We start from the raw sequence: 25,003 nt of genomic DNA, 5'->3' as shown, positions 1-25,003 counted from the left end.
TGGGAAGAAGAAGCAGAGTGATGTGGAGTTAAGTGCGATTCCAAGGAAACGGGACCATGGTGCAGATTTCCAACTGGACGGTGCGGCACTGTAATCCAAATCCAGAACTGCCTGTGCCCTGGGTGTGTGTTTGTTTCCCCATCACATGACACGAAGCAGCACCAGGAACGTGCTTTATTTTACAGCATGCACAAATCAACATGCCGAAAGAATACAGAACATGTGAGACAGTGGTTTTTTTTTTTTTAAAGTGTACTTAAAACCAAATAAAGCCCCACCCTTAGATTTCAGCCAGTTCTCTTAGCAAAATCTCTTCAGTTTTTAGCTAGACCGGTCGTAGTGGATGTTTTTGTGAAGCAAAGAACAGCAAGGCAGACGCGATTTCAATCGGGGATGAGACAACAGCACAGGAATGAAAACCGGTCAACTCCCTGCATCCACACGAGCACGAGAGCAAATACGGTCCAATTTCCTGACTTCTCCAGTACTGCAGGATTGAGTCATCACGAAAGCGCTGTGCTGAACACAACAAAAGGCAGCTGATGTCGAACCCGATGTCTTAAAAGTAGACAGGCTTTTCGATTTCATAGTTCCCTCTGAAATTTGGTCATTGTGATATTTATTTCTGGAACATCTATTTAAAAAAGGGCCAATCTGTGGCTGGGAAGTTATTTAACTTGAAGGGATTCCCGAGCAAATAACGCGCATGAAATCGCCCGCTTTGTGCAGTCAAGCAGACAGAGGAAGTCCGTGTGCGCATGCGCAGGTTTACCTTTGACCGCGCACCAACAGTTACATCATCTTGTCGCTAAACGAACAGCTGATCACACCGAGGTGCTCGCTGACTGCCGATATTTATTAGTTTGGTCCTGCGTTTCCTTTCCTTCGCAACATAACGTCTTCTCGTTATCCGTTAATGTAGTCGGTCTTTCAAGTTTCATTCACACACTTGCGTCCTCCGTTTTTCTCTCTCCTGTTTCAAATTTGTATCCCACAATGCCTTGCGCGAACGGGGAAAGCCCACCACGTGATGCATGACGTAGTATCTTGTATTGCGTCATGGTGAAACAGGAAAAAAAAATAGTGGAGAATTTAAGGCCATGTGGCTCTAAAGTCATTAATTGTTCTATTTAAAAAAAAAAAAACTAATAAAATTGGAAGCCTGTGATTCGAATTCAGTAGCTTTTGGTCCACTAAACAAAAATAGCTCTGTTGGGGAAAATTCTTTTTATGACCTACACTTTAAAGCTGTACTGCCTTTCAGATTTTAAGTGCATATTCTGGACCAATTTTTTTAAAATATGAAAGCATGTCCCTTTACACACTCATCCAGAAGGGTAATTTTGCACAAGGCCATCTGTCTACAGCAGAAAAAAATAAAATAAAAGGTGGGTTGCTACACCCTCCTACGATACATCTGTTAACCATTTTAATAATTACGTGATAACGTTGAAGAAATTTGCAGAAAACCACCAGGTCGTTTTCTCATAAACAAACCAGCGCTGACGTAGGATTCAGAAGGAGGCGTCCCGCACGTGACGTCACGAAAATCAACGTTTGCCGGGAAATCTAAATGCCAAGTTTTTTCAGAGGCGGACCAATTCGCCTCAAATGGCTTGATTTCAACTGAATTTTTCTGGTATTGCACAAGGTAAAAAAAAAAATTGCAGAGAATGCAGAATGTGACAGATATTTGACCAAAGTTTAATATAAAATAGGAGAATTACATCGATCTTGCTCCTGAATTTACCCGTGATGTGCACTTTAAGGACTGTCTGAAATCCATAACTATAAACCCTCACACCTTTAAAAGGGATCCGCCAGTGGATTTATTCTCAAACTTATTTTCAGTAAAAGTAGTCGCAGGTTTCAAAAATCAAACTTTCATTTTCCGAGACCGGGCGGCACGGTGGTGTAGTGGTTAGCGCTGTCGCCTCACAGCAAGAAGGTCCTGGGTTTGAGCCCCGTGGCCGGCGAGGGCCTTTCTGTGTGTAGTTTGCATATTCTCCCCGTGTCCACGTGGGTTTCCTCCGGGTGCTCCGGTTTCCCCCACAGTCCAAAGACATGCAGGTTAGGTTAACTGGTGACTCTAAATTGACCGTAGGTGTGAATGTGAGTGTGAATGGTTGTCTGTGTCTATGTGTCAGCCCTGTGATGACCTGGCGACTTGTCCAGGGTGTACCCCGCCTTTCGCCCGTAGTCAGCTGGGATAGGCTCCAGCTTGCCTGCGACCCTGTAGAAGGATAAAGCGGCTAGAGATAATGAGATGAGATTTTCCGAGACCAAAGAGTGTTTGAGGAAGAAAAGGGAAAAAAATATATACGTCTTTAAAATGTCAGATGGGCTTCCTGCGGTGGTGACGTATGCGATGACGTCATGTAGCAGTCGCTTGGAGCAATTTGGCTGTTTATATTCTCTGTTTACATCGTAGTTTTACAAGTATTGTCCCAAATTTCTCGGTTTTTAATAAGTATGTCTCATTGCGTATGCCACAATGATGCTAAAAAGAAAGCTGGAACTAGACTGCATTTCCGCAGAGAAAATGCAAAGTGTGCTTGTTCAGCTGTAGCGGAGGCTCACCAACAGCAACTGGATCAGACATGAGACCTCATGCTGCAAAGTCTTTTTTTTTTACATGATCTACAGAGTGTGTGTGTGTGTGTGTGTGTGTGTGTGTGTGTGTGTGTGTGTGTGTATGGCTGCTCTAAAATCGTGCTTTAAAATGGCTCAACTTGCAGCACGACATGACACTTCACGCTCTGATATCTTCACTCTCCAGGTTGGGCTTTCTTTTTAGCATCATTGTGGCATTTATACGCTACACAGTGAAGCATACTTCTTTAAAAACATAGATTCGGTAAAATACTTGGAAAACTACGATGTACTGTATATAAACAGCAGAGTTGCTCCAAGCGACCGCTACATGACGTCATTGCATACGTCACCACTGCAGGACGCCCATCGGACCTTTTAAAGACAAGTCCTCCGAGAGCACGATATCCCCCGCTGGCAACTATACCATAACTCTGGTAAAATGGGACGGAATTGAATGAAATTAGAATGTGTGTATTACAGACACAAAGAATCCTGTCAAGTTTGGTGAAATTCCTCCAAAAATTGAGAGAGGAGTTGATTTCAGAAGGCGAGTACCCTTCATGGGACGGACAGACGGACATCACCATGACATAATCCCCCTTCGGGCCTTTCGGCCAGCTGGGGATTAAAAAAAATAAAATAATTTGTGAGGGGAGATGATTTCAGAAAGCAAGCACATCTTGATGAAATTGCCAAAGTACGAGTTTGTTCATAATCAAGGGCGTAACTCTGGTAAAATTTGCCCAAATTAAACGAAATTTCAATATACGTATAACGGTCATATAACAAAGCCTTTTGCCAAGTTTGGCGAAATTTCTCCAAAAACCGAGAGAGGAGTTGATTTCAGAAGAACGTACACCCTCATGAAATTGTCAAAGTACAAGTTATTTAATCAAGGGTCAAAACTCTGGTGAAATTTTCACAAATGAAATTAAATCGCAATATGCGCATTACCGTCATATAACAAGGCCTTTTGCCAAGCTTTGAGAAATTCGTCCAAAAATTGAGAGAGGAGTTGATGTCAGAAGGCGAGCATACCTTCATGAAATTGTCAAAGTACAAGGTTGTTAATCAAGGGCCACGACTCTGGTAAAATGCGACCAAACTGAACGAAATAATCTGCGTATTACGGACATACAACAAGGCCTTTCACAAAGTTTGGTGAAATTCCTCTAAAAATTGAGAGACGAGTTGATTTCAGAAGGAAAAACACACTTTCATGAAATCATCAAAGTATAATTTTGTTAATCCAGAGCTGTAACTCTGGTAAAATGTGACCAAATTTAACAAAAATTACAATATGCGTATTACTGACATATAACAAAGAATCCTACCAAGTTTCATGAAATTCCTCCAAAAATTGTAAGAGGACTTGATTTCAGAAGGTGGGCACTCTTCCCGGGACGGACGGATGGACGGACATCGCCACGACATAATCCTCCTTTGGGCCTTTCGGCCAGCGGGGGATAAAAATTCATTCATGGCATGCACACTATTTGGTCTCCGAAAATGAAAGTTTGATTTTTGAAATCTGTGACTAATGCTGTGTTCACACTTATACCGGTACGAAAGTGGTATAACTGTATCGATACAAAGTATACCGGTACAGTTTAGTGCATCTGTCCACACTAGCGAGAAATGTTTGCGGTTTTCTTTCACGGTAGTTGAAATGCGCGTGCGCGAAATGTTTCCGTGGTTACCGAGTAACTTCCTTCCGAGAATATGGCGGATGAAACAACGTGTGTGTGCTTTTTGTTGTCAATGTACAGTCTGTATTTCTGGTGGTCATTTATTCAGTCGAATCGTATAAAATGCGCGAGGCAGCTGAGAAAGAAACAAACGAATCTCCGTTCTTCACTATTTTATTCAGCGAAGACATCGATTGAGGTGTGTGACTTTGCGCATTATATTTGTATCGATACAGAACCGCTTCATCTGTCCACACGACAGCGAAGCGCTACAGTACCGATACTGTACCGGTACGAAACCCATACATTTGTGGGTTTCGTACCGATACAGTTATACCGCTACAGTACCGGTATAGTTGCTAGTGTAGACAGGTGTAGCGGTACGAAAGTAGTTTCGTATCGGTACAAAATCCCTAGTGTGGACAGGGTATATTTTTATTTAAAATAAAATTTGAGAACAAATCCACTGAAGGATCCCTTTAAGGACTTGCACACTATTGGTTCACACACTGGTGACATCACACCCTAGTTCCAAAAAGGAGGAGGACTGAATGGTTTGGGGACATTTTGAAGGTTGCTGTGCCATTTTGCCCAATAGAAAAAAAAAAAGTGACCAGTTACTCAAAGTACAAAACTGCACACCATCGTTCATTCTAAAAATAGCACATCATGACACGAACGAACCCATTGTGCTCTACTACTTTTAACATACGACTGTATGTAGATTCATTTATGCTTTAAAGGTGACAACTCATAACTGTGGTCAGCAGCATTATTATTTGTTTCCTGGATATTCATGATGTATTCCTATTTGGCTTATGTATGCACAGCTCTCGAGTTTTTTTTTTTTTCCCCCTCTGTGCAAAGCCAGAGCATAATCTAATCTGGAGGGGCAGGAGTACAAAGATTGCCTTTGACAGGTTTCGGATCCTAATTAAATTCTCGTACTCTGTGAGATGTGGAACATTAAATAAATAAGGAATTTTAAAGCAGCATGCAGCCAATCCACATACACATCAGAGCAGGAGCGTTCTCCTACAGGAGCCGGGTCACACACTTACTTCCTGTGAAGGCTATCCACCGCGCATACTTTGTGGCTTCTCGGCGCCAGTGTGATGCCACTAGAAGGCCGCAGGTAACCGTGAGGGAGATGATGCCCATGATGATGAAGAAGAGCGTGGTGACCCACTCGGGCGGCAATCGAGGCGGGATGCAGGTTCTGTCGCGGCCGTGAATGGTCTGACACTGCCTCACCAAACCCACAGTCAGCGCACCTACAGTGAGCAAGCAGTACTGAGGTTACAGACAATTAAACAGCAAATGTGGCAAATCAGAGAGCAGTGATCCCATTTATATTACGCTGCACCCATAAACTTCTGTTCACTTTATTTTACAACCCCGATTCCAAAAAAGTTGGGACAAAGTACAAATTGTAAATAAAAACGGAATGCAATAATTTACAAATCTCAAAAACTGATATTGTGTTCACAGTAGAACATAGACAACATATCAAATGTCGAAAGTGAGACATTTTGAAATTTCATACCAAATATTGGCTCATTTGAAATTTCATGACAGCAACACATCTCAGAAAAGTTGGGACAGGGGCAATAAGAGGCTGGAAAAGTTAAAGGTACAAAAAAGGAACAGCTGGAGGACCAAATTGCAACTCATTAGGTCAATTGGCAATAGGTCATTAACATGACTGGGTATAAAAAGAGCATCTTGGAGTGGCAGCAGCTCTCAGGAGTAAAGATGGGAAGAGGATCACCAATCCCCCTAATTCTGCGCCGACTAATAGTGGAGCAATATCAGAAAGGAGTTCGACAGTGTAAAATTGCAAAGAGTTTGAACATATCATCATCTACAGTGCATAATATCATCAAAAGATTCAGAGAATCTGGAAGAATCTCTGTGCGTAAGGGTCAAGGCCGGAAAACCATACTGGGTGCCCGTGATCTTCGGGCCCTTAGACAGCACTGAATCACATACAGGCATGCTTCTGTATTGGAAATCACAAAATGGGCTCAGGAATATTTCCAGAGAACATTATCTGTGAACACAATTCACCGTGCCATCCGCCGTTGGCAGCTAAAACTCTAGTTCTAAAAAGAAGCCGTATCTAAACATGATCCAGAAGCGCAGACGTCTTCTCTGGGCCAAGGCTCATTTAAAATGGACTGTGGCAAAGTGGAAAACTGTTCTGTGGTCAGACGAATCAAAATTTGAAGTTCTTTATGGAAATCAGGGACGCCGTGTCATTCGGACTAAAGAGGAGAAGGACGACCCAAGTTGTTATCAGCGCTCAGTTCAGAAGCCTGCATCTCTGATGGTATGGGGTTGCATTAGTGCGTGTGGCATGGGCAGCTTACACATCTGGAAAGACACCATCAATGCTGAAAGGTATATCCAGGTTCTAGAGCAACATATGCTCCCATCCAGACGACGTCTCTTTCAGAGAAGACCTTGCATTTTCCAACAGGACAATGCCAAACCACATACTGCATCAATTACAGCATCATGGCTGCGTAGAAGAAGGGTCCGGGTACTGAACTGGCCAGCCTGCAGTCCAGATCTTTCACCCATAGAAAACATTTGGCGCATCATAAAACGGAAGATATGACAAAAAAGACCTAAGACAGTTGAGCAACTAGAATCCTATATTAGACAAGAATGGGTTAACATTCCTATCCCTAAACTTGAGCAACTTGTCTCCTCAGTCCCCAGACGTTTACAGACTGTTGTAAAGAGAAAAGGGGATGTCTCACAGTGGGAAACATGGCCTTGTCCCAACTTTTTTGAGATGTGTTGTTGTCATGAAATTTAAAATCGCCTAATTTTTCTCTTTAAATGATACATTTTCTCAGTTTAAACATTTGATATGTCATCTATGTTCTATTCTGAATAAAATATGGAATTTTGAAACTTCCACATCATTGCACTCCGTTTTTATTTACAATTTGTACTTTGTCCCAACTTTTGTGGAATCGGGGTTGTATTTACCATACTTTAGTCTAAAATGTCCCGCAGATTATGAAATGTCATTTACATGTCGCTGAGTATCAGTTTGAGAGATCTTGATGAAATCGTGTCACGCGAGTGTAAATCCGTAGCCCTCCAAGCCACGCTTAACAACCGAGACTCACTCTCGTACATCATGTCAGAAATTCCAAGTCCTGCTTTTTGATGTGGTAACCATGCACTGCGAAAAACGACTGGAAGCGAGGAACACCACAAAGCTTAATGAGCTCATTTACATATTGCACATGTTACAGCAACTAGATTTTTCATTTTGCTCAACAGACACGCACATCTGACTGCAAGCGGATAAGGAATTTAAAATCTTAAACGCTTCTTGGGAATAAATTCAAGATACAAGACCGAAGGCTTTAATGCCATGAAAAGGCCAGCTTGTGCAACATTAGAGATACAGGAATACGGTATTCAGACGTTATACACTTCTGTGAAAATATTTGGTCATATTTAAAGGAGAACTGAAGGCAAATTTATCATCAAAATTCTATTTATTAAGTATAGAAATGCATTTCTGACAGCTATTTTGTCGCTGCTATGGCAAGTTCTGAGTGTTTGAAATATGCTCTGTAATATATATCAGTCCATATGTCAAAGCAATGGCCGTAAACGAGATTCGTTGAGACCTGTGTGAGACATCGTAGGACGGAAGTAAAACGTACAGCGGAAATCAAAGTGACTGACCCTGTGTTCGAAATCGCTCACTCGTTCACTACTCCCTATATAGGGAATTACAATAGATAGTTTTCACTGACGTCATGGCATTCCGGGGAACGCCCTCCAGCCGCCATCTTGTGTGGCAAACAAAACGGACCATCGCCATTACCGGCTACGTTATCTCGGACGAATTTATGAACTTATATAGTCAGTTTTCTAAAATAAAGACCAATGTCGGGGTGGCACGGTGGTGTAGTGGTTAGCGCTGTCGCCTCACAGCAAGAAGGTCCGGGTTCGAGCCCCGTGGCCGGCGAGGGCCTTTCTGTGCGGAGTTTGCATGTTCTCCCCGTGGGTTTCCTCCGGGTGCTCCGGTTTCCCCCACAGTCCAAAGACATGCAGGTTAGGTTAACTGGTGACTCTAAATTGACCGTAGGTGTGAATGTGAGTGTGAATGGTTGTCTGTGTCTATGTGTCAGCACTGTGATGACCTGGCGACTTGTCCAGGGTGTACCCCGCTGTGGCAGCGGGGGCGTGGTCAAGCGCCGGTCTGTGACAGGAGGGCGGAGTCAGGGAAGGTAAGTGGCAGAATCACATCACCTGAGAGCAATTAACCTGTTTGTGTGTCTTCCCAGTGACTGCGCCCTATATCAGGAGGGAGAGCGAGAGCAGAAGGAGCTCAACCCTGAACCAGACGCCGGTTGTGTGTGTCTGTAAACATTATTGTTAGACTGAAAAGTGTGGCAATAAAGCCAATTGATAAAACCTGATCTCTGTCCTGCCGTCCTCTGTGCTCCACCCACACATAGGGTCTCTTACAGTGGTGCCGAAACCCGGGCCAGTGGAGCACCAAACCAGCAGCCCCATGGAATCCTCCCCGTTCGCCGATCTGGTCCACGCCCTCGCCACGGCTCAGCAAAGCCAGCACCAGGCACTCGTCACGCTCCGAAAGGAGCAGGAGCAGCGCTTCGAAGCCCTGGTGCTGGCCCAGCAGGAAGATCGCGAGGCGTTCCGGCATCTCCTCGCGTCGGCGGGGTCCACCAGCGCTCCGGCCGCGGGCCCGTCTCCCCTCATTGTCACCAAGATGGGCCCGCAGGACGACCCCGAGGCGTTCATCACGTTGTTCGAACAGGTCGCCGAAGCCTCGGGGTGGCCGATGGAGCAGCGCGCGGCGCGCCTCCTCCCCCTGCTCACGGGAGAGGCACAGCTGGCCGCGCTACAGCTCCCCGCCGACCGCCGGCTGGCCTACGCGGACCTCCGCCGGGCCGTCCTCCAGCGCGTGGGGCGCACACCGGAGCAACAGCGTCAGCGCTTCCGCGCGCTGCGACTGGAGGAAGTCGGCCGGCCGTTCGCGTTCGGCCAGCAGCTCCGGGACGCCTGCTGGCGGTGGCTGAGGGCCAACGATCGCGACGCCGAGGGAATCGTCGACCAGGTGGTACTGGAACAGTTCATCGCCCGCTTACCAGCCGGAACCGCGGAGTGGGTCCAGTGCCACCGCCCGGCGTCGCTGGATCAGGCAGTCGAGCTGGCGGAGGATCATCTGGCGGCTGTCCCGGCGGCAGGACAGCAGATGGCATCTTCTCTTCTCTCCTCTTCTCTCTCTCTCTCTCCCCCTCCTCCTGTGTCCTGTCCTCGCCCCATTCCCCCTCCGCGGAGGCGGGGGCCGGCACCCCCCCAGCCGGCCCGCCGCACCCGCGGTGCCCTCCCGTTTCTCCCTTCTGTGTCTGTCTCTCCCCCGCCTCAGGTGAGTGAGCCCCAGATCACCGGTGCAGAGGGAAAGCCCGGGCCGGTTTGCTGGCGCTGCGGGGAGCCGGGCCACCTTCAACAGCAGTGCACGGCAATGGAAGTGGGCGCGGTGGTTCGGATCCCCGACGCGCCAGAGGCCGCCCTCGATCGGGCCGGAGCGTATCGCATACCGGTGAGTATCCAAGGGGCTACATATCAGGCGTTGGTGGATTCTGGTTGTAATCAGACCTCAATTCGCCAAAGCCTGGTTCAAAACGAGGCACTGGGGGGAGCACAAGGGGTGAAGGTGTTATGTGTGCACGGGGATGTTCACAGCTACCCTTTGGTGTCGGTCCACATTATTTTCAGAGGGGAAAAATTTATAGTAAAGGCGGCGGTTAATCCTCGCCTTACCCACTCTCTAATTTTGGGGACCGATTGGCCGGGATTTCGGGGTTTAATGACACGCCTAGTCGAGAGTGGGTCCTGCCATTTGACAGGGGGAGGTCCCGGTGTCGCTTTGGCAGGAGCAGCTGTCACAGAGCCGTCTACGTCATCTCCGCGTCAGAGTGAGGAGCCGCCGGCTCCTCCTCTCTCTATTGGGGAATCCCTCGCGGATTTCCCATTAGAGCAGTCGCGAGACGAGACTCTGCGGCATGCGTTTGACCAAGTGAGAGTAATCGATGGTCAAACGCTCCAGCCGAACGACACCCCGTCCTTCCCCTACTTCGCTATTATGAAGGATAGATTATACCGAGTGACGCAGGACACTCAAACTAAAGAGCGAGTCACGCAGCTTTTAATTCCGAAGAGCCGCCGGGAATTGGTATTCCAGGCGGCTCACTTTAATCCCATGGCCGGACACTTGGGGCAGGATAAAACACTAGCCCGAATAATGGCCCGATTCTATTGGCCGGGGATTCGCGGCGATGTCCGTAGGTGGTGTACGGCATGCCGCGAATGCCAGTTAGTAAACCCAGCGGCCATTCCAAAAGCGCCTTTGCGCCCTCTACCGTTAATCGAGACCCCGTTTGAGAGAATTGGGATGGATCTCGTCGGGCCATTAGATCGGTCAGCACGAGGGTACCGCTTTATATTAGTTCTGGTGGACTATGCAACGCGATACCCGGAAGCAGTGCCTCTGCGCAATATCTCAGCACGCAGTATTGCAGAGGCACTCTTCCGCGTCATCTCCCGAGTTGGAATCCCGAAAGAGATTCTGACTGATCAAGGCACTACGTTTATGTCACGAACACTGCGCGAACTGTATGGGTTATTGGGGATTAAGCCGATCCGCACCAGCGTGTATCACCCACAAACGGACGGTTTAGTGGAACGATTTAACCGCACCCTCAAAAATATTATTAAAAAATTCGTAAGTGAGGACGCACGTAACTGGGATAAGTGGCTCGAACCCTTGCTGTTCTCAGTGCGAGAGGTCCCCCAAGCCTCCACGGGGTTCTCCCCGTTTGAATTATTATATGGGCGTAAGCCGCGCGGCATCCTGGACGTGCTGCGGGAAAATTGGGAGGAGGGACCTTCACAAAGTAAGAACGAAATTCAGTACGTTATGGACCTGCGCGCAAAACTCCACACGCTCACCCACCTAACTCAGGAGAATTTGCGGCAGGCCCAGGAACGGCAAGCCCGCCTGTACAACAAGGGTACGCGCCTTAGAGAGTTCACTCCGGGAGATAAGGTACTCGTACTGTTGCCTACGTCGAGCTCCAAATTGATCGCCAAGTGGCAAGGACCCTTTGAGGTCACACGGCGAGTCGGGGACGTCGACTATGAGGTGAGGCGAACGGACAGGGGTGGGGCGCTACAGATTTACCACCTCAACCTGCTTAAACTCTGGAACGAGGAGGTCCCCGTGGCGTTGGTGTCGGTAGTTCCAGAGAAGGCGGAGCTGGGGCCGGAGGTTCAAAAAGGGACATTGGCATCACGTACCTCTCCGGTCCCCTGTGGAGACCACCTCTCCCCGACCCAACTCACAGAGGTCGCCCAGTTGCAGACCGAGTTTTCGGATGTGTTCTCGCCCCTGCCCGGTCGCACTAACCTCATAGAGCACCACATAGAGACGCCCCCGGGGGTGGTAGTGCGTAGCCGCCCTTACAGGCTACCCGAACACAAAAAAAAGGTGGTTCGGGAAGAACTTCAGACCATGCTCGAAATGGGCATCGTCGAGGAGTCCTACAGTGACTGGAGCAGCCCGGTGGTCTTGGTACCCAAGGCCGACGGGTCGGTCCGGTTCTGTGTGGACTATAGAAAAGTCAACGCGGTGTCTAAATTCGACGCGTACCCAATGCCTCGTATTGACGAGTTGCTCGATCGACTCGGCACTGCTCGCTTTTATTCGACACTGGATTTGACGAAGGGATATTGGCAGATCCCCTTGACTCCACTATCCCAAGAAAAAACGGCCTTTTCCACACCGTTTGGTTTACACCAATTCGTCACCCTTCCATTTGGGCTGTTTGGGGCCCCCGCAACGTTTCAGCGGCTGATGGACAGAGTCCTCCGCCCTCACGCCACATATGCGGCAGCATATTTAGATGACATAATCATCTATAGCAATGACTGGCAGCGGCACCTCGAACATCTGAGGGCCGTCCTTAGGTCGCTGAGGCGAGCGGGGCTCACAGCCAACCCAAAGAAGTGTGCGATTGGGCGGGTGGAAGTACGGTATCTGGGCTTCCACTTGGGCAACGGGCAGGTGCGTCCCCAAATTAATAAGACGGCAGCAATTGCGGCCTGCCCGAGGCCCAAGACCAAAAAGGGGGTGAGACAGTTCCTGGGGCTGGCTGGCTTTATCGCAGGTTTATACCTAATTATTCGGACGTCACCAGCCCGCTGACTGATCTCACTAAAAAGGGGGCACCAGATCCGGTCCAGTGGACGGAGCAGTGCCAGCGGGCTTTCTCAGAGGTAAAGGCTGCACTGTGTGGGGGGCCACTTCTACACTCCCCTGACTTTTCTCTCCCTTTTATGTTGCAGACCGATGCGTCGGACAGAGGGCTGGGGGCGGTTTTGTCCCAGGAGGTGGAGGGGGAGGACCGCCCTGTCCTGTATATCAGCAGGAAGCTGTCGGTGCGTGAGGGGCGCTACAGCACCATAGAGAAAGAGTGTCTGGCCATCAAGTGGGCGGTTCTCGCCCTCCGGTACTACCTGCTGGGGCGCCCTTTCACCCTCTGTTCGGACCACGCGCCCCTCCAGTGGCTCCACCGCATGAAAGATGCCAACGCGCGGATCACCCGTTGGTATCTGGCGCTCCAACCCTTTAATTTCAAGGTGGTCCACAGGCCGGGGGCGCAGATGGTCGTGGCGGACTTCCTCTCCCGTCAAGGGGGGGGGGGGGGGGGGGGGGGGAGAGTCGGCTGCAGGCCGGACGGCCGCCCGGCCTGAGTCGGGCGGTGGGGGTATGTGGCAGCGGGGGCGTGGTCAAGCGCCGGTCTGTGACAGGAGGGCGGAGTCAGGGAAGGTAAGTGGCAGAATCACATCACCTGAGAGCAATTAACCTGTTTGTGTGTCTTCCCAGTGACTGCGCCCTATATCAGGAGGGAGAGCGAGAGCAGAAGGAGCTCAACCCTGAACCAGACGCCGGTTGTGTGTGTCTGTAAACATTATTGTTAGACTGAAAAGTGTGGCAATAAAGCCAATTGATAAAACCTGATCTCTGTCCTGCCGTCCTCTGTGCTCCACCCACACATAGGGTCTCTTACACCCGCCTTTCGCCCGTAGTCAGCTGGGATAGGCTCCAGCTTGCCTGCGACCCTGTAGAACAGGCTAAAGCGGCTACAGATAATGAGATGAGAAAGATCAATGTCGGCAAAATCAAGCAAACGGAAGTATATAGATACATTGGACGACATCTCACGACAACGGTATGCAGCCAAACTGGCCTTGATTGGGGGAATTGACCCCTACGAAGTGGACAAAGATGCATTTTCAAGTGACTATGCAGGGCTGCCATCCATATCGTACCCTGATATTGTGAACTATTTCGTGAATAGTAAAAGTGCCTACACACTTGACGACCTCAAAGCATACAAGTCGCTGGAGTCATACAATTATTTTGTCTGTGGCTGGGTCCGCGAAGTCCACCATATAAAAACAAGTGACAGTCGTGTCCTAATTACAGCCAAGGTATGTAAACATTGGAATTTTAGAGCTCTCAACACTGCATATAAATGTGTGTGTGTGTGTGTGTGTGTGTGTGTGTGTGTGTGTATAATATCGAGTTGATTTAAGACAAATTTTACATCCATTAGTGGTATTACAGTACCATGTCAGTATAAACTTTGTAATATAATTAACTGGTATGTAGGCTTGTTACATTTTGTGTTTGTTACGATAAATGACAATTTATAGGCCAGTAATAATCATATGCTTGCAGCCTTGTACCGAGCGATATTAAGTGTACATTACAATGTAAACGTACACTCAGCGGTTCCAGTTAGGCATTCTCCAGAAATTGTTCACACGATGTTTTGGTTTCCAAAAACAAACTTAAAACACAATTGATTGTTTATTTAAACAACTTACCACTTATAAAATGATCGGAGCAGACTTTGCTGTGTTTGGAAGGCTGATAATCCTTGCGGTTGATTCTCGCAAGCCATAGATTTCTCCTTTGTATGCTGAGTTTCTTTGTTTGCTCGCCTTCGTGCTCCCGTACAGTGGGAATTCCATAAAAGCTCCGCTTGACATCATCTGACCTATTACGACAGCCGTGAATACAACAGGTGTGCACCACTGCTAGCTTTAAATAGCCTGCTTGGGTTCTTTTGAAGACTTTGTACTCGCGTGTTACAATGTGTGCTCAGTGACCCGTACGGTAAGCTGGACCCACAAGATGGCTGCCACTAGGGAATCCCCGACTCTGTGACGTCATGTGAAAACTATGTATAGAGAGGACTACTGTATATAGTGAGTTCATTGGTAAAATGGGAGAAAAGGGGAAAAAAAAACGCTTTCGGACACTAGTCTGTCGCGCTGGTATTTACGTCATTACTGTCGCACAATTAAAACATGCCAGATCAGTCGGCTGGTGGGTTTTCAAAATAATAAATACATACGTGTTATTTCCCAGCTGGGAGGTCCGTATCATGAAATACCGTGACCGAGGTCTTGCAAATACTGAGCGAGGCCCTCTGGGCCGAGGTCAGTATTCAAGGCTGAAGTCACGGTATTTCACGATACGGACCGACCTTAAGCTGGTAAATAATATATTTCTTTTTTCCTTTACCAAATTCTAACAGAAAACGAGAGCACCCGAAAGGGAAAACCAAGCCGAGCCGCCATTTTGAATCCTCATTCACGGCTGTAATGCAAATGGCTTCCTCCTCGGTATACAAGTGCACTTCCATGGCAGGAAAAAAAAAAAAACATTTTGCCGCCTATGTAGTCCCCTATTTATACAAAATTGAGTCATTCAGGATTCAGCCATGTTTTTGCTCGGCGTTAGCAACAGTTACAGGTTTTCAGCTTTCTCCTGAAATGCTTTCTTTTATTTCATCTTCCTCAGGGTAGTAAACCTCGCTTTCGCTGTGAAGACTGTCGTTATCGCTATCCATGCTGTAAAATTAATGCTATTCTCCTGAGAAATGCGAAAATAAATGTTGACAAAAAAAATTGCTACTATGTTGTTTGCTGTGAACGAGCGAGTCGCCAGAGATCCGTATCCAGGGTCCGTATTGTAGGATACGGACCCGCTCGCCAGCCAATCAGAGCGCAGGATTTGATAGAAACCGGACCGCGAAAAAAAATGCATGTATTTTTGTGATAAATCCATATTATACTGAGCGTATTTCCCACATTAATCTGCATCTTTCAGATTTTTTAAATCAAGGCTGAATACTTTCTTCTTTGCCGCTGCCCTTTATTAAATCAAATTTGAGGCTTTTAAATTTGATTTCTTTCAGCGCAACCGCAATGCATGATGGGATACATTGCTTTGGTTAGTGACCATCGGTTGTACACTACTTTTCGTGATGCATTGTGGGATACTTTGAGTGCACTATATAGGATGGAAATAATCCTCACTTAGGTTTTGGACAGCACTACAAAATGGCGTCCTCACCATATAGTACCCTATATAGCGAGTAGAGAGAGATTTCGGACACAGGGGTTGTCAAAAGACGCGCGCGCCCTCTTTCGAATGCTGATGTAATCAAGCCAGAAGTTCTGTTTGTTTTGATAGCAATCAGGAAAGTTTGAAAAAATGTAGGCAGTAATCGTCATTTAAACTCGTTTTTGTGCAATATTTCATTTGGAAAACAGTTTTCAAAATGGCGGCACTGACACCTGACGTTTCGAAGTCTCGCACAAGTCTCGTGAAGATCGCGCGGATAAGCGACGCCTGCCATGGACCAAACGAACTAAATTCAACACGGCTAAAAACCGAATAGGCCGATAAGTATAATATTTAATTGCAATTAGTTGCCAATACGAGTCACGATATAAGGTTACTAAAACTGAAAACGTAATTGAATAACACGTTAATTAAGAAATAAAGCAAGTTTAAAAATGACTTCAGTTCCCCTTTAAGGTATTACCCGAAGCTGAATTTGTTAGATCCCTGGCTTTGTCTCTGTCTTTACATATCTGTGTGAACAGCCACTGACACTGGAACCCATATCACTGGTTTTTTTTTTTTAAAGTGCAGTATGAGAACCAGACTACTAATATTGTTTCCTATGTATGATAAGTCTCATTGCTGGATTTTAATTTATGTAGACACTGGGCCTTGTTTATCAGACATTTATTTGTCTGGAAACATTTTGCTGCCTAACCAAACTACAGCCAAGATTTCCAAAAAAGTTTCAGTGACGCCAAGTATCTTTGTACGCATGTTGAGAAACACTAATCTACACTGCTAAAGGAAGGCTGTCTGATACCCCAGAGTGGCCCAAGACAACATTTTCCAAAACATGGGATTAGCGCTAATCCAACACGCTATCCATTTCCCGTCGGCTACATGCTTGTGCTAACACACTACACGCAGCCTTGGCGGGGAATCCCCTCCCCGACTCGCCCGAGAGTTTCGACTGTACGGGACCTCGCAATCGGCGCTCCTCGTGGGAGACTTCTGCTAGGGCCGAGTCTAGGTCACTGAGAAGATGCGGGGAACGATTTACATCGTCGTTTTGACAGAACGCAGTGAAAACATGTATCGCACATGTCCACTCAACCCTCCACTGGGCCTTTATACCATTCAGAGGAAAATCAGGTTCACGGGCAATAACTACAAGCTACCTATGAAGTGCGAAGTGCCTGCACTATAGTGTACTGCTAATTTGCATTGAGTGACGCCCACAAAACTCCATAAAAGGAAAAGCTTGCAGAGAGCTGAAAATACAAAATGAGAACAAAATGGCAAAAAAGGGGAAGTCTTTTTGATTCGCATTTGACAAGGTCATATTACTAAAATAATAGTTTGCAATGAAAATGTCAAAAAAAAATTATTATATATGCGCGCGCACGCGCGCACACACACACACAACCTGGATGATCACGGACACAAAAGTACAAAATCACACACCATAATAGGCATGTTTATCTGTTTTAAGCGTCTCACTGCCTCTTGGGCCCGCATACTTCAGCTTCTTGTACACAAACGCACCCTCCCTGATGTTTTGGAAAACGTCCTCCGGAAAAAAAAAAAAAAAAAAACCCTGAGCTATTTGCACCATGTTGGCTTAGAGTTACAATATTTTATACCCAGGCATTCCTCTTATCTTAACCGAGTGACTAGTCTTGCCTTAAATGTACTGATTTGTGGTGGCTTGCAGTCGCTCGTTGCAAATCACATGATTGAAATTATTTCAACTTTTACAAATCCTTACATGTAAATTTACACAAACTCAGCAGCTGTAGGAGGAGAAGAACTAACAGGATTTCCATGAAGACTAAATTTCTTGTGTAAATGCTCCTATAAATCATTTAGGAATAAACTGGTTTGTAACCGGCTCGATAAATGAGGCTTGTTGTACTTTCGGCTGTGGAACTGTATCTAAATAGAACAACCTTATTAGAGCAATAAGACCATAATCCCTGGAGGGTTCTACATTTAACCCCCCCCCCCCAACCACACGTCATATGATACTGTTATATAAAAGACGTGACACTAAGGCTGATCTTCCAGATGCTTCTCTGGCCTCAAATTCCAAATGTACTGGTTTGCAGTTCTTCTTTGGACCCAGCCACAGGCTGAAAGACTGGAGGACTAACGTATATAGTACAGGAAAGCACTTGAGCATGTACACGCTTTCAAGTAAGAGCCTGAGGCAAAGAGAACAAAAGACGGGGACAGAGATGGCGCCCGTGACTCGATTGTTCACCAGGCTGATGGACAGAAGAGACCTCAAAGCATAGCTGCCGTCAAGCACACACACACACACACACACTATTCATGTCAGGGCAGCTCTATCGTTGACTCTTGAGGAGCTTTTTCTCTCCAGGCTACGGGTTCGTCTCACAGCCGGGTTTGACGGTACAGACAACACAAACCGAACCGCTTAAAAACAATAGCCATTCAGGTGATTTCATGTGAATCGTATGATGTGGAAATGAAAAATATGTTTCACACTTCAGGTTTCGATCGTTAAAGCTGAAAACTAGAAGGGCGCTCGGGTGGAGTGCGTACCTCTGCCAAGCCACATACAGCGGTGCTTGAAAGTCTGTGAACCCTTTAGAATTTTCTATATTTCTGCAGAAATATGACCTAAAACATCATCAGATTTTCACACAAGTCCTAAAAGTAGATAAAGAGAACCCAGTTAAACAAATGAGACAAAAATATTATACTTGGTCATTTATTTATTGAGGAAAATGATCCAATATTACATATCTGTGAGTGGCAAAAGTATGTGAACCTCTAGGATTAGCAGTTAATTTGAAGGTGAAAATAGAGTCAGGTGTTTTCAGTCAATGGGATGACAATCAGGTGTGAGTGGGCACCCTGTTTTATTTAAAGAACAGGGATCTATCAAAGTCTGATCTTCACAACACATGTTTGTGGAAGTGTATCATGGCACGAACAAAGGAGATTTCTGAGGACCTCAGAAAAAGCGTTGTTGATGCTCATCAGGCTGGAAAAGGTTACAAAACCATCTCTAAAGAGTTTGGACTCCACCAATCCACAGTCAGACAGATTGTGTACAAATGGAGGAAATTCAACATCATTGTTACCCTCCCCAGGAGTGGTTGACCAACAAAGATCACTCCAAGAGCAAGGCGTGTAATAGTCAGCGAAGTCACAAAGGACCCCAGGGTAACTTCTAAGCAACTGAAGGCCTCTCTCACATTGGCTAATGTTAATGTTCATGAGTCCACCATCAGGAGAACACTGAACAACAATGGTGTGCATGGCAGGGTTGCAAAGAGAAAGCTACTGCTCTCCAAACAGAACATTGCTGCTCATCTGCAGTTTGCTAAAGATCACGTGGACAAACCAGAAGGCTATTGGAAAAATGTTCTGTGGATGGATGAGACCAAAATAGAACTTTTTGGTTTAAATGAGAAGCGTTAAGTTTGGAGAAAGGAAAACACTGCATTCCAGCATAAGAACCTTATCCCATCTGTGAAACATGGTGGTGGTAGTATCATGGTTTGGACCCGTTTTGCTGCATCTGGGCCAAGACGGCTTTCCATCATTGATGGAACAATGAATTCTGAATTATACCAGCCAGTTCTAAAGGAAAAATGTTAGGACATCTGTCCATGAACTGAATCTCAGGAGAAGGTGGGTCATGCGGCATGACAACGACCCTAAGCACACAAGTCGTTCTACCAAAGAATGGTTAAAGAAGAATAAAGTTAATGTTTTGGAATGGCCAAGTCAAAGTCCTGACCTTAATCCAATCGAAATATTGTGGAAGGACCTGAAGCAAGCAGTTCATGTGAGGAAACCCACCAACATCCCAGAGTTGAAGCTGTTCTGTACGGAAGAATGGGCTAAAATTCCTCCAAGCCGGTGTGCAGGACTGATCAACAGTTACCGCAAACGTTTAGTTGCAGTTATTGCTGCACAAGGGGGTCACACCAGATACTGAAAGCAAAGCTTCACATACTTTTGCCACTCACAGATATGTAATATTGGATCATTTTCCTCAATAAATAAATGACCAAGTATAATATTTTTGTCTCATTTGTTTAACTGTGTTCTCTTTATCTACTTTTAGGACTTGTGTGAAAATCTGATGATGTTTTAGGTCATATTTCTGCAGAAATATAGAAAATTCTAAAGGGTTCACAAACTTTCAAGCACCACTGTATTAGAATATCTACCAAAAAGCAAAAACAAAAACAAACCCTTCCTGGATCCGTATACATATCTGGATTTGCATCAAAATCTAACCATTTGTCTCTTAGCCCATGGTCCACCTTTCCTCAACATTTCCATCAAAGTCTGCTCGCTTATTTTTGAGTTACCTTGGGAACAAACAAACAAAAACAAACTGAGGCGAAAACGTAACCTCCTTCAGCAAAGTTGGCAGAGGTGACAACATTCTGCTCGAGCCCAATGAGCTTGACAGTGCTATTCTTCGTGTGCATGTGACGTCGTGCATATTTTCCAAACCGGAAGTCCGCCATGTTGGATGAAGACAACCAAGACAGCAGCGCTTCACGTGTGAGCTGCTGCAATGTTTTGAGAGTTTCTTTTGATTTCATTGCCTTTTGGAGGGGCCAGGAAACGCCGACTTTGCGCGTGGGATATAATTGCAGCAATAACGCTACTCGTGACAAAGAGAAACGGAACTTCGGAATTCCCAAAATAATTAAAAATGGCGACAAAAAACAGATGAAGAGCTGTCCAGAGAATGGCGTGCATACGGTATGCTGTGGTTCAAAAACATAACTCCTAAGGACTTAAGAGTGAGGAAAACAATAATTACACCCGCGTGTGTGGTGAACACTTTAGATCTGGTGAGAGTTTATTGCTAATTAAAGCTGTGCTTTCTGCTGATGAAATTGAGCTTTAGCACAAAACACTCTGCTTCTCACCTTCCTACGCGATAAATCAAATCCAGATCGGGCACCAAGACTCAAATTAGGACAAAATAAGATCAAGACAAAAACTCATCTCGCAGTATGAAAAAGCAACAGGATAAATGAAAGATCCGCCAAGAAGAAAGCCAGATTAGAAGCAGCGCAAACCTTAGCGAGTTTGGATACACAAGGAGAACAATGTGGGTCAGCTTTGCCAGGTGAGAGATCAGCGATGCCGTTCTAGTAACCCAGTAAGTCCTTTTTTTTTTTTGTAGAATGAGAATTCACAGTATTCAGTCGGTGGTAATGAGGCTAAATCCTCTGTACATCAGGGATTGAAACGGGCGGTCGCCCACTCGCCAATGCGAGTTGGAAAGGGTACGGGCGACTAGTGACAACATGTACTCGACCGAGTGGGCGACTGGCTCGCCACGCTATATATCAATCAAACTACTCACTGCCTCGATGGTTTCTATCAACGATTCTCGCCCATTTTAAGCAGAACTTGGTCTATTTTACCGTTTTTTACGATAATTTCAATAGATTTTGTGAGACATTTGTCAAGTTGGCATAGACGCGGGCGCCGCCATATTGTTCACGTGCGCAGTATACACCGCTACATGCAGCATGGCTGCGCGAAGTTTCGTTTCTTCCCGTTCATTTTCGTTGCTGCCCGTGAAGACAAATGTAACTTGAACCGCTATTGGTCAGATAGATTAGACCCCCGCGAAGTTTAAAAGTCCTTGGCTTGACATTGACAGCTATCAAAACAAACGGATATCGCTCAACAAGTATGATGAGCCAGAGCAGCCTGCAGGTGATGAGAGGGCGTATGTGGCAGGAGATGTAGAGCCTCAGGAGAGACAGAATGAGGAGGTGGAAGATGAAGATGACGAGGAGGCACAGCATGATGTGGTGTATGACCCGATAGATAATGATTGGATGAGGGTTTTGAAGATTGTGATGATAATGAGGCCAAGTTTACATTAGACCGTATCTGTCTCGTTTTCTTCGCGGATGCACTGTCCGTTTACATTAAAACGCCTGGAAACACCGGGAAACGGGAATCCGCCAGCGTCCACGTATTCAATCCAGATCGTGTCAGCTCCGGTGCTGTGTAAACATTGAGAATACGCGGATACGCTGTGCTGAGCTCTAGCTGGCGTCGTCATTGGACAACGTCACTGTGACATCCACCTTCCTGATTCGCTGGCGTTGGTCATGTGACGTGACTGCTGAAAAACGGCGCGGACTTCCGCCTTGTATCACCTTTCATTAAAGAGTATAAAAGTATGAAAATACTGCAAATACTGATGCAAATACTGCCCATTGTGTAGTTATGATCGTCTTTAGGCTTGCCATCCTTCCACTTGCAAGTGGTAAGTGATATGCACTGGGATCACACACACAGCGGCTCAGTCCCGAATCACTGCTCGTGCGCTTCATTCGCGCGCTCTGTGAGCTGCGCAGGGCCGGAGTGCGCACCCTCCAGAGGGCACTCGCTGTTCAGGGCGGAGTGATTTGGAGCGCAGGATGCCTGCGGAGCCGAGCGTATCCGTGTATTGGCGTTGCTGTGTGCACGCGAATCGTGTATTGGCGTTGCTTTGTGCACGCTAATCGTTTTAAAAACGTTAATCTGATGATACGCTGATACGGTCTAATGTAAACCCCACCTGAGATGACTGAGGAAGAAGTTTATAGACAGTTGAAATTGATCACTCATGTATAATATGGTTGTATCATATGAATAAATATATAAAATCGGCTTGAAATTGTAAATTATAAATACAGACCAGTGCTACTCCATTCGGACCAGTACCTCTGAGAGGCACTGGTCCAAATGGACCAGTGCTTCCAAATTCCCATTTCAATCCCTGGTATATTCGGACGGCTTTAAAACATACGGGTCAAAGCCACCAATTTCAGCTTTTTCTCTGAATCTTGACTTGCCAAAGATCTCCAGAGCATCATAATATTTTGAGAAAGTCAGAGATGCATCACGGTTATTGTTCACACGAGATGCCATTTTGGATCTGTATACCATTCAACATGGCGGCGGATGCATACGTCACACTATTGTGTCACGTGGTTGCACATGAAGAATAGATGACTTATGTAGAGGTACCAATGCCAGCAGCGCTTGCCGTGTGGGAAGCACCTATCCTTGTACAAAGTAAATTGCAAGTTTTCGATCACCATGTACCGACATAATTACATTCAGCTTCACAAGCATTGGGTATTTTATAGGAAAAAAACCCCCTGAATTTTCAGAATATGCACTCAGATTTGCACGATACTGATTACTTTTGACATGGCGATCTTTTTTCTGAACGTTGACCGTGAAACCGCTGGGCGTGGCTCTGTTGGGTTTTTGGCTGAAAGCCGATGATGTGCCACCCGTGACGTTAGGCTCTTGCTCGCTTTCTACTGGTTGACGCTGGCCAAAATCGATACCAGAGGTCAGGAACAAATCATGACCCCTGGTGGGCCTCATCTCATTCTCATCTCATTATCTGTAGCCGCTTTATCCTGTTCTACAGGGTCGCAGGCAAGCTGGAGCCTATCCCAGCTGACTACGGGCGAAAGGCGGGGTACACCCTGGACAAGTCGCCAGGTCATCACAGGGCTGACACATAGACACAGACAACCATTCACACTCACATTCACACCTACGCTCAATTTAGAGTCACCAGTTAACCTAACCTGCATGTCTTTGGACTGTGGGGGAAACCGGAGCACCCGGAGGAAACCCACGCGGACACGGGGAGAACATGCAAACTCCACACAGAAAGGCCCTCGCCGGCCCCGGGGCTCGAACCCGGACCTTCTTGCTGTGAGGCGACAGCGCTAACCACTACACCACCGTGCCTTCCCGTATATTTTACTTGTGATTTTTAAATTGTTCATTTTTGGATTACGCTTCATTTTTGTGGCTACTGTCTCAGAGTTCAATTTTATATATATATATATATATATATATATATATATATATATACACACACTGTATGGACGTGGTATCAGAAAACAATTTTATTTATAAGCAGTAGCCACATGTACCCATAGGGTACCTATTTTTTTTTGCTGTCTCACTATGTAAATAATTCAATTTCAAAATGAATAAATACTGGAGCAAAAGGTTACTTTTAAACTCTGAGCAACTGATGTTTTGGGCACAAGAATTGCTCCTGAAGGTGCTTTACTTCCTCAAGATGGATGTATATTGCTGAAAGTGGCCAAATAAGGCTGACGGGGGAAGAAAAAATAAAAATAAAAAAAATATTTCAAAAACAGCTGTATCTTCGGTTCTATTTAAGTTTTTTTTTTTTTTTGGGGGGGGGGGGGGGGGGAGATAAAACCAGTTTTGAATTCAGAACTTGACACTTTTTCTTTTGATACGCCGCACTCCTTGATCACACCTGGATTTAAAAATGGCCTGTCATTGCTATGTACTGAGGTGCATTTCCTGATATTGTGTTGCCATCTTGATTAGGGCTGCGTACCGGTACTGTACCGTGAAAATCGATTCGGTACAGGTCCAAAATACCGGATCATGAAGTACCGGTACTGTACCGATATAAATTTACACCAAGTATCTGCTTATTTTGTGACTGAAGATGCGTAAATCCTACCACAAAGACGAAAATTTAGCAATGGAAAAGACGTAAAATGCCGCGCCGAAACTTGAAATCAGAGCCATCTTTGATTTGAGATCCTCTCGCCACAGTCTCACGAGACATTGCGAGAGCTTGGCTGATCCAGCGTTCTGATTGGTCAAAAAGACTCAAAAGCAGGTCAGCCATTTTTCCTTTGCTGGCATTGGCAGTCTTTGCTGCTTTGTGTAATTTTGCCGCGCAAGTTAAAGGCCGCGGACAGCGCGTAGTCTGTAGTACTCTAGTGTAGTCATTTCTCGCTGTGAGACAACTTATGACTTTTTGTCCCAAGTTAACTATAGTGTGAGACTGAGAGGGCGACTGAGAAGTGAGGTAAGAAACCTAGTTATGTTCGGTTTTCTTTGAATAAAGACAGTGACAAGTTGTCAACAGTTTATTAATGTTTCTGTCATTATTAAAGAAGTTCAGAAGAACACATGTTAATTTGTCACATTGTTCAGGTACAGGTCTGGACCTGTATCTAAACCTCTGTACCGGTACCTGTGCCTGATGTTACGTTTAGGTACGCAGCCCTAATCTTGATATTCTGCATTAAGGCCTGAGAAATGTCACATGCACGTGAATAACCAGGTAAATTAAATCCTTAATCTGATTGATTCTAGTTATCTGTGCAGTACAGATATGAATATTTGATCACGCTGGCCC

The 25,003-nt window shown here is 46.0% G+C and overlaps 1 protein-coding gene across 2 annotated transcripts in view; it reads right to left on the bottom strand.

The window, feature by feature from the left end:
• Positions 1–25,003, bottom strand: part of mosmoa (modulator of smoothened a) — a 191,492-nt gene that overhangs the window by 64,527 nt on the left and 101,962 nt on the right. For both annotated transcript variants that reach the window (XM_060902626.1, XM_060902625.1), the window contains exon 2: positions 5,345–5,557. In XM_060902626.1, coding sequence (XP_060758609.1) covers positions 5,345–5,557 — 213 coding nt within the window. The remainder of the gene's footprint in view (positions 1–5,344; positions 5,558–25,003) is intronic.

Source organism: Neoarius graeffei, chromosome 20 (genome assembly GCF_027579695.1).
Source record: "Neoarius graeffei isolate fNeoGra1 chromosome 20, fNeoGra1.pri, whole genome shotgun sequence".
Classification (NCBI taxonomy): domain Eukaryota; kingdom Metazoa; phylum Chordata; class Actinopteri; order Siluriformes; family Ariidae; genus Neoarius; species Neoarius graeffei.
This window is presented reverse-complemented; position numbering and strand designations above follow the sequence as displayed.